The 13,756-nt window shown below is 39.1% G+C and overlaps 1 protein-coding gene across 2 annotated transcripts; it reads right to left on the bottom strand.

Annotated features, from left to right (window-relative positions):
* Positions 1-4,112: 4,112 nt before the first annotated feature.
* Positions 4,113-11,851, bottom strand: gpr135 (G protein-coupled receptor 135). 2 transcript variants are annotated; one of them, XM_085257829.1, is made up of 2 exons: positions 11,182-11,851; positions 4,113-7,210 (listed from the first exon to the last, which is right to left on the bottom strand). In XM_085257829.1, exon 2 carries the CDS (start codon positions 7,198-7,200, stop codon positions 5,866-5,868), a length of 1,335 nt encoding a protein of 444 aa, XP_085113955.1. In that variant the 5' UTR covers positions 7,201-7,210; positions 11,182-11,851; the 3' UTR covers positions 4,113-5,865. The 2 variants fall into 2 exon arrangements, with proteins under 2 accessions (XP_085113955.1, XP_085113954.1); XM_085257828.1 differs by having other exon boundaries at positions 11,321-11,851.
* Positions 11,852-13,756: the final 1,905 nt, after the last annotated feature.

Here is a 13,756-nt window from a genome sequence, read left to right as displayed (position 1 = left end):
CGCCCTCGCTGCAAAACTGTTGTGCATATTCAGAACCGCGTATCTTTGTGAGCAAGTTTCTCTGTAATGAGCATAAATAAAACAAAACTGCGCTCAAGGCTCACGCACAGGCACTTGAATCACATCCTGAAGTTAGCTGCCGCTCAGGATGTGAAGCCTGATATTGATGAGCTGGTGAAAGCTAAAAGATGCCAGGTATCAGGAGTCAAATAAACTATGCAACCCCACTGAAAGTGCTGCAAGAGACACCCTGATGTAGTTCTGTGATCTGTGAAACAGTTCTGTGAATCACTGAGGCACTGTGTGCTTGTTCTTTGTCCTCAGAATTTTCAAATAACTTGAGATGTTTTATGATTATTAGCTATGTTGTGCCTGTACTATTTTGAACATACTGTCCGCAGGCTCTAGCTTTATTTTTTATGTTGATCGTATTAAAACAAAGAAAACAATCTGAAGTTGTTGTTTTTAAGTTATATATACAATGATTTTACCAGTCCGGCCCACTTGAGAATAGACTTTTCTCCATGTGGCCCCTGAACTAAAATGTTTTAGATAAATGGAGTGGTGCTAAAGAACAAGTCAAAACCAGTCAAAAGTTTGTACGCACCTTCTCATTTAATGGTTTTTCTGTATGTTCATTACTATTAATGTTGCAGAATTTTGCTGAAGGCATCAATGAATGAACCTCATCGAGTCACTGAGCAAATGCCAAGAGTGTGCAAAGCAGTAATCAAAGCAAAGTGTGACCAATTTGAAGAATCTAAAATATGAAACATGTTTTTTCACACTTTTTTGTTTACTACATAGTTTTGATGCATTCACTGAGAATTTTCCAATGTAAATAGTCATTAAAATAAAGAAAGTCCATTAAATGAGAAGGTGTGTCCACACTTTTGACTGGTAGTGTATATATAATACAGCCGTATATAAGCTGTGACATATTTGTTTGTGAGAAGATAAAGAGTGATATCAAACAGAAATAAATGCACCTTGAACTTTTACTAAACTTCAGTATTTGAAACAGAGTTACATTTCGCTGCTGTAAAATTTGGATTAAATATATTTCATATGTTAAAATAAAAAATGTAATGATGGCCATATTATATTTCCATATTATATTTCCATTATAATACCAAAGTGTAACAGACTCTAGTCTCATGAACTACATTAGCTAACTGCTGTTTACTAGCTAATGTTAAATTTACTGTTGCAGCCTAATCATGTTTTTACAGTCCCATGGTCTCTCAGCCTCAGATTCATTTTATACCAATGAAACATGTCAACTAAAGTAAGACAAATTAGATAAAATGAAGATTTCCTGCTTTATTTATGTAAAACATGGTAAATGGTCTGATTCTTATACAGCGCTTTTCTACTCTCCCGGAGTACTCAAAGCGCTGTATACAACATGCCTCATTCACCCATTTACTTCTAAACATAAGTGCAAACTAAACTACATTCACACGATGAACGCATCGGAGGGCAACTTGGGGTTAGTATCTTGCCCAAGGATATTTGGCATGCAGACTGGGGAAGCCAAGGATCGAACCACCAACTTTCCGATCAGTAGCTGAGCTGCTCTACCACCTGAGCCACAGCCACCCGAAACAATGCTGTATAAAACATTATTAGCCACTAATTTCATAGTTGCTAGGGAACCATAGCAGAACCTGGCTGTACTAGTAAGAACGACATACAGCGGCTGGTGGCTGGTGTACAGGAACATTTGTGCTAAGTATAACCTGGAAGTACCTAGGTCTAAAAGGGGTATGCCCCCTAGGGTGGTTCACAATGACTGAGCTAAGATCCTATGGGACTTCCAGGTACAGATGGACAAACTGGTGATAGCTAACCAACCGACAAGAAGTGGTGGAGAGAATTTTTTGACCAGCCTGCAGGGCTAGATGGTAATTCTTTTATTTGAATTTAAATTTCAGGAAATTTAATTGTTTAGAAATATATATTTTTAAAGTTGAGTAAATGTTTAACTTAATCACCTTGTTAAATAATCAAGATTACAGTTTGTGTCCAAAATAATGATATTTGTGATATTTGCCATAAACAAAACATCCTTAAAAGTTCATAGGACCTAAGTCCTTTTCATCATGCTTATTTCATAGGTAAGGAGGTGAAAACTCTATGGTCCATTCTTCCACCTTTCCAGGCCTGATTTGACTGAGATGATTTGTTCATAAGGTATGATGTAGGATAACTTGAGATAGTAATCTTAATATAATTGAATTTATTTTAAGCTTGGCCAAGTAGTTAGTTTGTGCTGACTTAGAAATGTATATGAAAAAACATGTGAATTTAAGATATCAATTGTAACTGCCTTTTAAAGTTAACTTTAGCTATCAGGCTAGGGATAGGATGGACTAATATAAAGTTAAAGCAGTGATTGAGGAGTCAAGATGGCAGTTTTTAAAGGTTTATTTCCTCCTAGTTTAATGCTCTAGTTCAGACTGACATTTAACTTCAGGGAGAGCTAAAGCCAACATAACAGACAAAACATCCCTAATAGAAAATAAAAGGAACTTACCTAATTCCAAAGAAAACAAATATACAACCTACAACAATAACCTACCTAACCAGCACATAAACAGGAGAAAACAAGGATTCACAAAGCAAAGGCAGCTCTCCCCTACAGGCAGTCTGGCCACAGTCACATAAGATACACATACAATTCCAAAGGTATGTAAGCCTGCACACGTATGGCAGTCACAATGGCCAGAAGGACCAGAAACACAGCTCCATGGACTTTATATGGGGCTCTGCTGATTTCTGATTGGCTTGATTCAGGCAACAGCTCCTAATCAAGAGGAGGTGGCGCTTAGACAAAACACCAGACATTATTTCACAAAGTAAAAACTAATATCATCCTAGGGAATGTAACAGCAACTATTGTAATGTTACACGTCTAAAATAATTATGGGTTGGTTGTTGTATTTAATAGGCTTTAGTGTAGTACCAGTACTAATGGATGGTTTAGTAAGTTGATAAGGAAAAGCACAGCCACCCATTGGAGAAAGCGCCTTTCCTCATTTCATCTCATTCTTTCCGTCACTATCCATAAAGCTCATCACCATAGATTACGCTCGGTTCTCTCTTCACCATGACAGAGCAGTGTAACGTCTACGTCACTGCTTTATTACTCCTTTCCAGTCACCTTTCTCACTCACTATGTGTTAACAGACCTCTCTGCATTGAATCATACTTGTTATTAATCTCTGTCTCTCTTCCACAGCACGTCTTTATCCTGTCTTCCTCTCTCACCCCAACTGGTCGCAGCAGATGGCCCCGCCCCTCCCTGACCCTGGTTCTGTCGGAGGTTTCTTCCTGTTAAAAGGGAGTTTTTCCTTCCCACTGTCGCCAAAGTGCTGCTCATAGGGGGTCATATGATTGTTGGGTTTTTCTCTGTATGTATTATTGTAGGGTCTACTTTACAATATAAAGCACCTTGAGGCGACTTTTGTTGTGATTTGGCGCTGTATAAATAAAATTGAATTGAATTGAATTATGGCTTATGTTGGAGTCAAATTGTTAAATGTTGCCATTATTGTACTTAAATTTATAAGTCTTGGTTCAAACTGTAGGATCTGTTTCTGACCACCTCCCCAGCCAGTTTGTTGGTGGGGGAGGCTCTAGTGTTTTATTATGGGACATCCTATGTGAGGGTTCTGTTTTCTTGTTTAGTAAACTTCCTGCTTTTATGACCTTTTTGGGGGCAGGAGGTCACAAAAACACACCCCCAAACACAAACACACACACACACACACACACACACACACACACACACACACACACACACGGTTCATTAGTGTCAGTTGATAACTTTCCAAAGATTTGAATGAGCTCTTTCTCGACAGAGAATCTGGACTCTGCGGGAACTTATGCCAGGCTACTTTTTCAGGACTTTAGTCCCACTTTCAGGTGGATCTCTGACTTCCTGTTTGAGAGGAAGCAACAAAAGCAGAAAGCAGTACGTCATCATCTCTACTAAGACGATGCTGACGACCCCTCACATGAACTGTTTATCACATTGTCCTCTGGCAAGAGGCTGTTGTCCATCACTTCAGTTTCAGAAGAAGCCACTGATCTACACACACAGCGGATTAGAGCAGACATGCAAATATTGTTTTTATTTTAAGAATTTAAGATGCTTCAGTTTAGAAATTTAAAATACACAATTCCACACTTCTAGTGATTTAAAGAATGTGAGCTTTCAATATTCATTCAGATGGTTTCTGACTCTAAATTTTCTTTTGTCATTAGTCAGCTTTTTCTAATGTACTGTACATTTTAAAGGTGTCCAGCTACTTTCCAACTTCTATGTGAACTTTCAACAGTTCTGCACTTTTAGCTGAATGATTTGTATTTCAGCTCATTCAACATTTCTAACTTATCAGTTAGAAATTATTACATTTCAGCTCAAAACATTCATCTATCTATTCACACTGCATTTACTTCAGGAAATCAATTCTTTTGGTGTATATGAGAGTGGCATCACCATCATTAGAATACATGTAAGTATACTGTATTGAAATGCCGGTCTCTCACAAGGTAAGGATCATGTGTGACTGCTTTGTAACGCTGGGAACTAAAATATCTGAGTCAGGAAATAATTCAGAAATGCCACCTCATTTAAAAAAAAAAAAAGTACACAAAGGCTACTAACAATGTAGCACATACACATTTAGTAACACCTCTTGATGCATCTCAATCATCCAGGTAAGTAAATCTCCAAAAGTTGATTCTGTTCATCTGGACGCTACGTCCAGATGAACAGAATCAACTTTTGGAGATTTAATAAGACCCTTTTTCTTTTCTTTAGTATTTTAATTTTATGGACTTTAAAACATCAGTATTTCAGAAGCTGTACCATCATTGTACACAAATGTTTGTAGATACCACATGCTGTTTAAATTTACAAGTGTGCATTATTCAGAAGTTCACATATTTTACCTTCGGAAAGTACTTTTGAGGTCAGTGTTACACCGGCTATAGCCGGTGAAGAGCTGACAGGCCACGCAACAGGAGGCTAATGCCTACTACCTATACTCAACTATCAATTTTATTATAACACTAAATTCATCACAAGAGAGGCTTAGAGGAGAAATCAGTCGTAGAATTATTTACTGAATATGTGTTCACAATCTAGCAGGCTCACATTGTGGTTTATGAGCCATTGTTACTGCATGGCAGTAGTATGCCGCGTGTTAACGGGCGCATTAACAGGCTTCCCCAGAGTAGCAGTTTGATAGCCAGCTCTGTAATGAATATCTTTTTGAAGCATTTGTGGAAAAATGCCACAATGCTACTTCCTGGTCTGACTGACCTATCAGTGGCTCCAACTAAAGTCATGTTGGAGCCACTGATAGGTAGGGATATTAGGAGAGTGGCATCTAATTATGTTGCTTTAATATGCTAAACAAACAATAGACAATGTTAATTTGCTGGTGAGGACAGGGGAAATGACATGAACAGTACATATGCTGTGTGGCACATTTAAGATTAAGGACAGATATAAAGATGTTCAAACTCAGACATGAGCTATTTTGCACCCTTTAGCATTCTGTGTCACAGAACAAGAACATACTCATTTCAGTCAGTTTAAATGAGTATGTTTGAGAGGACCTAATGGTATCATCCAAGATGATACTTGCACAGTGTAAATATGATCATTTTAGTATGAACAACTCAAATTATTCTTTGTGTTGTTCATACCTGGAGCACAATGTTAATCATAAACATAAGAGTTTTGGTCTCAGGAGTCATACACAGTATCAAGTCTTTAAAACAAATCTTGATTCATAGCAATAACACTTATGATGAAACCAACTCTTAGATAATGCAAACTCTACAATCTCAAAGGCTCGTGTCAGGTCTCTTTGTCTTTTGAGCGCCAACTGAGTTTGGCAGTGATGCAGTATTTTGCTGAGTGTCCTTACAGAAGTACACAGCAGGGTTTTTACAAGCCCACATTGACACTTCTCCTCCCCCTCCTGTTTTTCCAGGACTCGAAGTCAACAGCTGGCTGTTAAGCCCTGCGCGACTCAGGTAGCGATCTTTTATCCTCTCTGCATTGTTAAACCGGGCCTCGTGGTTCTGAGTTTGGCTGGAGAGGTATGCAGCAATATTTCTGGTCCGATAGCCCTCCTCTCTACTGCGTCCCAGTAACATGGCTATATTTGGGTTCCTCAGAGCATAGATCAGAGGGTTAATGGCTCCATTTGCCCAAGCTAGCCAAATGGCCACTGTGTCCATTGCAGGATTAAATGTGTAGTCCCCTATAGCAGTAACTAGCCCCATTAGACAATATGGCCCCCGGCAAAAAATAACGAAAACAATCATTATCAGAACTGTGGTGGCGGTTCGCATTTCACTGTAAAATCGAAGTAAGTATGCATATGTGGTCACAGGCCTGACTCGTATTTCTGAGAGCCGAACAGTCTTACAAATGTTGTAATGGCAAAAACACATCAGGCAAAAAGGCAATAAATAACATACAATGATCAGACAGATGCTATAAGCTGTTCCCATGAGTGAGGTGCCAGAGTGGAACACATACATGCAGTGGTAAAAACCTTGCTTGTGGATTTCTTTAGGTGTTCGGATTACCAGATACCAAGGCAGAGAGAAAATGACAGCAGTTATCCACACTGCAATCAATAACTGGGCTGCTTTCTGTCTGCCTATTTTAGCCTGTGGTTGTCTGACAATGGAATAGTACCTATCAAAGGATATCAAAGTCATTGTCAGGGTGGCGATAATACCAAAGCAGGTGTTCAAACACCCATTGGCAACACAGAAACGATCCCCAAACATCCAGACTCCATCCTTACTGAAAAGCATAACAAAAGAGAATGGCAGACACAAGACAGCCGTGAGGAAGTCCGATAGCGACAGCGACATGATAAAAGCATTAGTCACTGTTCGAAGTTGCCTGTGCTTGATGATAACGACGACAACTGCTGAGTTACCAAGACAGGAGAGAAGGAATACAGACAGCAGTATCAGTGCCTGAGCTGCCACTATGATTCCATGGAGAACAGAGTTACTCTCAGCAGCACTCAGCACAGACGGGTTTAGTTCCTGATGGGTACGACCAAATTCACTTCCTCTTTGGTCTTTATGGTCTGACAGGTTTCCTGTGGTTTGCACTATGGTCTCTGTAGCGGTAGCCATGAGGTTGGTCACCATGGAAATAACCCTAAAGAACAAGATGGAGAAATTATTGTTCAAAAAACTGTGGACACAAAGTTTTCACTGCTGCAACCAGGTTTCTGTAAGGCAGAGTAAATCGATGTGTTGATCAATTATTAATCATTTACTAACAGACTTGGAGGAGAGACCTAACATGTAATAATCCACATTTCACTGTTTTACTCTTTGGTTCAGATGTGGATACTGGATTTTTATGTTTAAGTTGTTTTTGCTGGTTTTTAGTTTGTTTTTTGTCTGTTTGGGAGCTGACACAGTCTCAATGGAGATGGGGTTTTGGGGGGGTAGCAGGAGGAGAGAAGCTGCATAGAGGCGTGTAAGGCTGAGTCCCAATCCAGCGACCGCACGCATTTTGAGACCTATTACGTCACAGCGTCGTGACGACGGCTCTCCCAATCCGAAGTGTACTCCAAATGCGCCGTCGATTTCCCCAAATTTGAAGTGTGTTCCGGTGTACACTTCGTGGTCCCATATATCCCACAATTCATAGCGCGGCGGCGGGTGTGGATAATTTTGCTGAAAAATACGGCAGACAGCTGAAGCGGAGCGGCTGAAGAGTAAACTTTTAAAAGTAAGTACTGAATATGATGTCACTTATTTATGTGCGAATGTTTAATAATGTAGAACATTAAAACATTCCTGTTGGCCACATGTCGGCAAAGTTATGTGACTTTAGCGATGTTTGTACTAACTTGGGTTTAATATATATTCTGAGCTAAGTTGATCTATAGTGTTACATCATATTCTATAAGGATGTTATGTGTTTGTAGACTTTCTGCCCAGTTTGACCCATTTAGCAGAAGTCAGCCTGTTTAAGGCTCTGATGTCTATTCTGTGTGACTTACAGCAGTTATGACATGGTCTGATTTTCTCACCCAATAAAGGAATATTTCATATATCAGTCTACTCTTCATTCTATCAGACACAGTTATCACAGCTCGTACATTTTCTTTTTACACATATGTCAGATTATTATTATTGTCAGATTATTATGATTTATTACTGCTGTAATAAATGAATATAATATTGGCCATATTATATGTAAGTGAGATTTGAGAAAAGTCAGATGACTTTAGTCTCATGAACAACATCAGCTAATTGTTATTTACTAACTAATCTTGAAATGACTGTTCAGCACAGAAATGAAGCCCAACAATCATGTTTTACAGTCCCGTGGTCTCAGCCTCAGATACTCAACTAATCACAGTGATGTCATAAAAAAAATGAATGAACAAAAAAACATTTTTCTCCTTCATTTCTGTCACACAAAGCTGTATGAAACGTTTCTTGCAGTTAGTATCAAGGTTGCTAGGCAACCTGAGCAGCCTGACGAAGGCCAGACCGTCCCATTTCACAAGCCTTGCACTTCCACACTTCTCATACTACAGCGTGCGGTCGCTGGATTGGGACACAGCCTAAGACTGAAACTCTGGATAGTCATATTTTTTTTTATTCTTTTTTTGGGGGGGAGGGTCATAAATTTGGCCAGATTTCTAGAAATGAGAGCTGCTCCATCCAAAGTGGGATGGATGCCATCTCTCCTAACAAGACCAGGTTTCCTCCAGAAAGTTTCCCAATTATCTGTGAAGCCCACATGGTTTTTTGGAGACCACTCAGACAGCCAGCAATTTAAGGAGAACATGCGGCTAAACATGTCACTCCTGGTCTGATTGGGGAGGGGACCAGAGAAAACGACATTACTATTACAGAGCCTGTTGAAATAAACTGAATCTTTAGAGCAATTGATGAACACCTGTAGCAGAAATTGCCAAAGAAGAAATTGGAATTAGGTGTTAAGTATAAAATCTGCAAACAAGTGGGACCAGATGGTTTTCAAACTGAGTTGTATAATTAAATTTTTTTTTGTTAAAGCATTATATAAAGACTTTACACTAGTCCTGGTCAAACAAAAAACTGAGAAATGGAAGGCATGGTATATAACATTAATAAAAAACCAAAAAAAGCTTTTCTGTCTTTAGGTGCAAAGAAGGCCTTTGAAAGGTTTCACATGGCCTTACATTAGATCAACAAATTATTTTGTTAAATATAAAGAAATGTGAATAAAACTAATTAGCAACACTATAGTTTAATTTGATAAAAAAAATTCATGTTTAACAAGCGTTATTGTATTTTTGTTTCATCCCCTGGGTGAGCTGTTGTAAAAAGCCTGAATGTGTCACTACACCACTAATAGCAGTCAGTTCTAAGAATTCATATCAGTTCTGTCGATGCCGTTGGTTATCGGTGCTATTCCTTGTGTAAATGGAGTGCATCAGTAACTTTCTGCTCTCGATTCACTCAGTTGGCTGCTGCATTTTGGTGACAGTCTCATGAAAATTTGCATGGGTGTTTATTTCTATGAAGGCATAAAAGATGGAAAAGGCACACTATCCTGCAGGCCCGTCCTCAAAGGCAACTCTGTTAATGAAGGAAGGAAAAAAAAAGCCACATCCCTTGCTTCAGACACAGTTTTAGATTAGAGTCTCTATGTTGGTTTAATGATTGCTAAAGTAGCTGCTGGTAACTCATTTAATCGTGGTCTTTATTCTCACTGTCTCCAAGACCATCAACACGGGAAAGGAAACCACATGGACCACGCCACTGTTACACTGGCTGCTTAATAGTGGTATGGTCCATTTTGTTGGACATTTTTTGATTGTAAATAGCTCTGTGAGCACTCCATGCCTGCTGCCTTTCTGTCTTTACGTAAAAGCCATTTCAATAACGCTCCACAGTGACCTGCATGAAATAAAGCCCAGCTTTAAGGACTATGACCTCATTGAGTGGTTCTTAGATTGACTCCAGGAAAGCATCATCAGTACATATTCTTGCCGTTATAGCCTTCCTGTTATATGAATCTGTTTTAGCTGTTACACAACACAGAACAACTTCTTTACAAAAAATATGCACGATGCAAAAAAGAGCAATAAGGACACAATGTTTGGGATTGTGAACACACAAATAAACCTTTTTTGAAACCACAAGTTATGAAATTCATGAATTTAGTACAATTTAAAACCACACAGGTGATGTTCAAAACAAGAAATACTATGTTTCCAAGTAATATTCAGAATTTATTTAAGAATAGAGAGGGAAGGTACGGCGTGAGCAGAAAATGCAATTTAAAGCAGCCATGTGCAGCCAACGTTCTTAAAAACGTGCATATCACTTTGTCGAACAGCCCAGACAAAGAAATTAAAGAAAGTAAAAATATTGCACAATTTAAGATAAATATAAGCAATACATATTTTATGTGTATAAAAATGAAAGATTAGGTATTCACGTTATGAGCTGTGCTATTGTATAGAATGAGAATATCATTATATTGGTGATATGAAAAAGTATTTGTCTGTAGGTTCAAAGATGTATCTGTACACATGGATGCACATCTATGCATTTGTATATGTATATTTGTATATAGTAACCATTTTAATTAAGAAATTGTCGACAAGCTTATCTGGATAAGCCTCCTGCTCCGTTTTGTTTTAGTTTTGTAGATCATTTTGTTTGAGATGTTTTGCATTTCCTTTCTTTGTTTATAAAGTTTATACAGTAAGAAAGAACTTTCTACAGAATCAAACTGGGATTCACTGTTTGATCAAAACTGTAAGATGCTAGTTCAAAGTGGAGCCACCTGTTGCCTGTTTTTATTTAATGCATTAATAAATACACATAATACACATTTCAAATTGAAATGCATATCTGTCGATGAGTTTGTGCTTCCCTCTGTCATTTTTTTGCTTCTTTTTTTTCATATTGGTAACTTTTTTTAAAGTATACCCCCGTAGCTACAGTGATTTGGAAAAGACATAACTTCTAAGGTAGTGTTGGAATATTAAAAGAAAATCTGTTTACTATACTACAAAGCTAGTTAGCAGTTGTACCCTTGTGCTATTAGAAACAAAATCTTTAATTAAACATCATTAAACTGAATATCAGCTAAATACGTTTAGTCCTCACCTGTTATGTTTTCCTCCTATCTGTTAAATAGGCGGACTGGTTCACAGCCTTGTACGTTTGAGGTGCAGCCATGTCAATAGTCTAAAGCTCGCTATTTGCTTGTGAAGTCTTTATTTGTTCAGTATTTTCCTCCTTTTACCTCAGTCGTTTTCTTACACTGTCCACACAAACAAGCGATGCCTTTGTGTTAGTCATTTCGCTCCAAACGCCAGTTATACGGATGTGTCCTGAGCTGTTTTCAGCAGAGTCCATCGAGCCTTTTCCTTGCTCTGATCCTTACAGCACACAGCAGGCTCCATATCCAGGAAAACCATCACACGTCCGTCCAAAAGCACCTACGAGCAGTCCTAGGCATGTGCTAGATCATGATGTTGAGATGTGGGCCTCTCCAAGCCTTTGTATGGAGAACAAATTCGGTCTATCTTCTTCTTCTATCACCGTTGTGTTCAGCGTCGCTATGAAAAAAATTAATTCAAAAAATAAAATAAAATAAATCGTCGGAGGAAGACCACCGTAGCCATGTTGTTGGTTGATTTAAGGACGGTGTTAATAAACTGAGACCGAAGGCGCAATAAACGGACTGTAAACGAACAAAGCTTCAAGCGAGAGCAGGACGGCTCCAGCATCCATCGCGTCTCTCAGCTTCTCTACTATGACCCATCTCTCGCTCACTCACTCGAAGAAGCCACGCCTTGTTTGAACGTGCTCAAAACTTGGACCGACGTCTCATAAAGTTGCTATGGCAACCTGTGTGCAATTTTGCACCATCTGAGCCCATACTTAATGGCATAATTATCAGAGGCGAAATACACGCTAATATTCCCTCACACACACACACACACACACACACACACACACACACACACACACACACACACACACACACACACAGTAGATCTTGATAAAAGGGAAGAACGGGTGTTCGGCAAGGAGAGGATAGCAGGGGACTGAGCGCCTTGAATTAAAAACAAGAACATGAAACAATTTCTTAACCTTGATCATATGAGCTTCAGTAATGCAGTATAGCACTTTTCTTTTCACTTTGGTAATTCTGTATTTTATTTGTGGGCAAGTGTCCAAAACCTTGGACTGTCAGCAGACTTTTGCGGGGTCATCCGAAATAAGCAGATAGCACAACAAAGCTGTTTCCCTCCCAAAGCTATATAAGATTATACAATGCTGAAATCATGCATTTTATTTTTGGCTTTTATAAACAAGGAATCACTGCTACACTGGCCACTTCATTAGTAGCAGGCTAGACCCCTTTTTCCTTCCGAACTGACTTTTTTAAATTTATAGTATAAATTCAACAAGGTGCTGGAAGAATTCCTCTGATTTTTTCACAATATTGACATGATGTAGCAGGATGGTTTAAGCCTGCTCTCAATGAGTAACATGCCCGTTTTGAATATGCTGACCTAGTGCCAGCAGGGGCGCTGTGTATATAAGGAGGCTCTGTCACCTCCCTCTCTATGCTCACTGACGGTCAAATTTCCGGCCCGTTCTCAATCCCTGAGCGAACATGTTGCAAATTTCCTGGCATCTGTTGTCGCTCGCTGCTTGGTCGGCTGCATGTGAACAGGTGCATTGACATGGTATGTATGTTGTTGCCATTGCACAGAATTTGTGGATGTTTTATCTGCTTAATCTAACTTGGTTGTCCACTTAGAGGCCTTTTGCTGTGGCATCACCTGTTGCTGCTGGGTCGGGAAGGGCTCCTTTCTAGGGGTGCAACGATACACAAAATTCACGGTTCGGGTCGATACTTTGGTGTCATGGTTTGATATTTTTTCGATACAAAAAAAATGTTCATGCTTTTTTAATTTGTCATTTATTAAAATTATAAATATATATTTTAACTCAAACGTACAGTTTTTAAATGTAATGTTGCTGAAACAAAAAAGTTATAAAAACAATAACTCTATCTGATCGAGAAATCACTCATCTTTGGAAAAGAGAGTTTATTACAGAGAAATGGCTCTTTCCAAAATAAAACCTACACTATACGCTTCTTCTGGGCTATATTCTCAGCAGCATATTAGACATATCAGGTCCCCGTAGTGATGAATGAAGCTTTCTGAAACATTGAAGCTTGTATTGAAAAACGGTTCATTACTCCAAGCTTTTCAACACAAGTCCTCTCTGGTGACATCTGGTGGCCAAAAATACGAAGAGCAGCTTGAATCCACAAAATAAAACCAACAGCTGAGTAATGATTGCCCACTCTACAGAGTGGAATTCTGTCTAATATTGGGCCACCGTTGTGTTGCTTTAAACGTGTATTTTTTGGGGTGACAAAAATGTTAATTTCTTTAATAAATAATTTTGACCAGTAAACTCTCCTTGTTTAAACATGCACCATGGCGTGGTCTTTCTTTGCTTGTGACGTCTTGATGTTGGTGATGTTGGGGCGACCGTGGCTCAGGGGGGTTGAGAAGCGCATCTGTAACTGGAAGGTCACCGGGCTCTCTGTCCTGGTCGTTGTGTCCTTGGGCAAGACACTTCACCTACCGCCTACTGGTGTTGGCCAGAGGGGCTGATGGCGCAATATGGCAGCCTCGCTTCTGTCAGTCTG

Source organism: Mchenga conophoros, linkage group LG19, assembly GCF_057382185.1.
Source record: "Mchenga conophoros isolate Kocher_MC1m ecotype Shallow Benthic linkage group LG19, M_conophoros_male_GT1.1, whole genome shotgun sequence".
In the NCBI taxonomy this organism is placed as follows: Eukaryota; Metazoa; Chordata; class Actinopteri; order Cichliformes; family Cichlidae; genus Mchenga; species Mchenga conophoros.
Note: the sequence above shows the minus strand (reverse complement) of the source record. Positions and strands in the feature narration are given on the sequence as shown.

Bases quoted from the DNA above. Each gene is read 5' to 3' on its own strand.
- gpr135 (XM_085257828.1), bottom strand. From the start codon at position 11,433: ATGGACTCTGCTGAAAACAGCTCAGGACACATCCGTATAACTGGCGTT. The intron at 7,211-11,320 runs GTAAAAGGAGGA...CTTGTTCTTTAG, and splicing joins AGTGTAAGAAAACGACTGAG to GGTTATTTCCATGGTGACCA.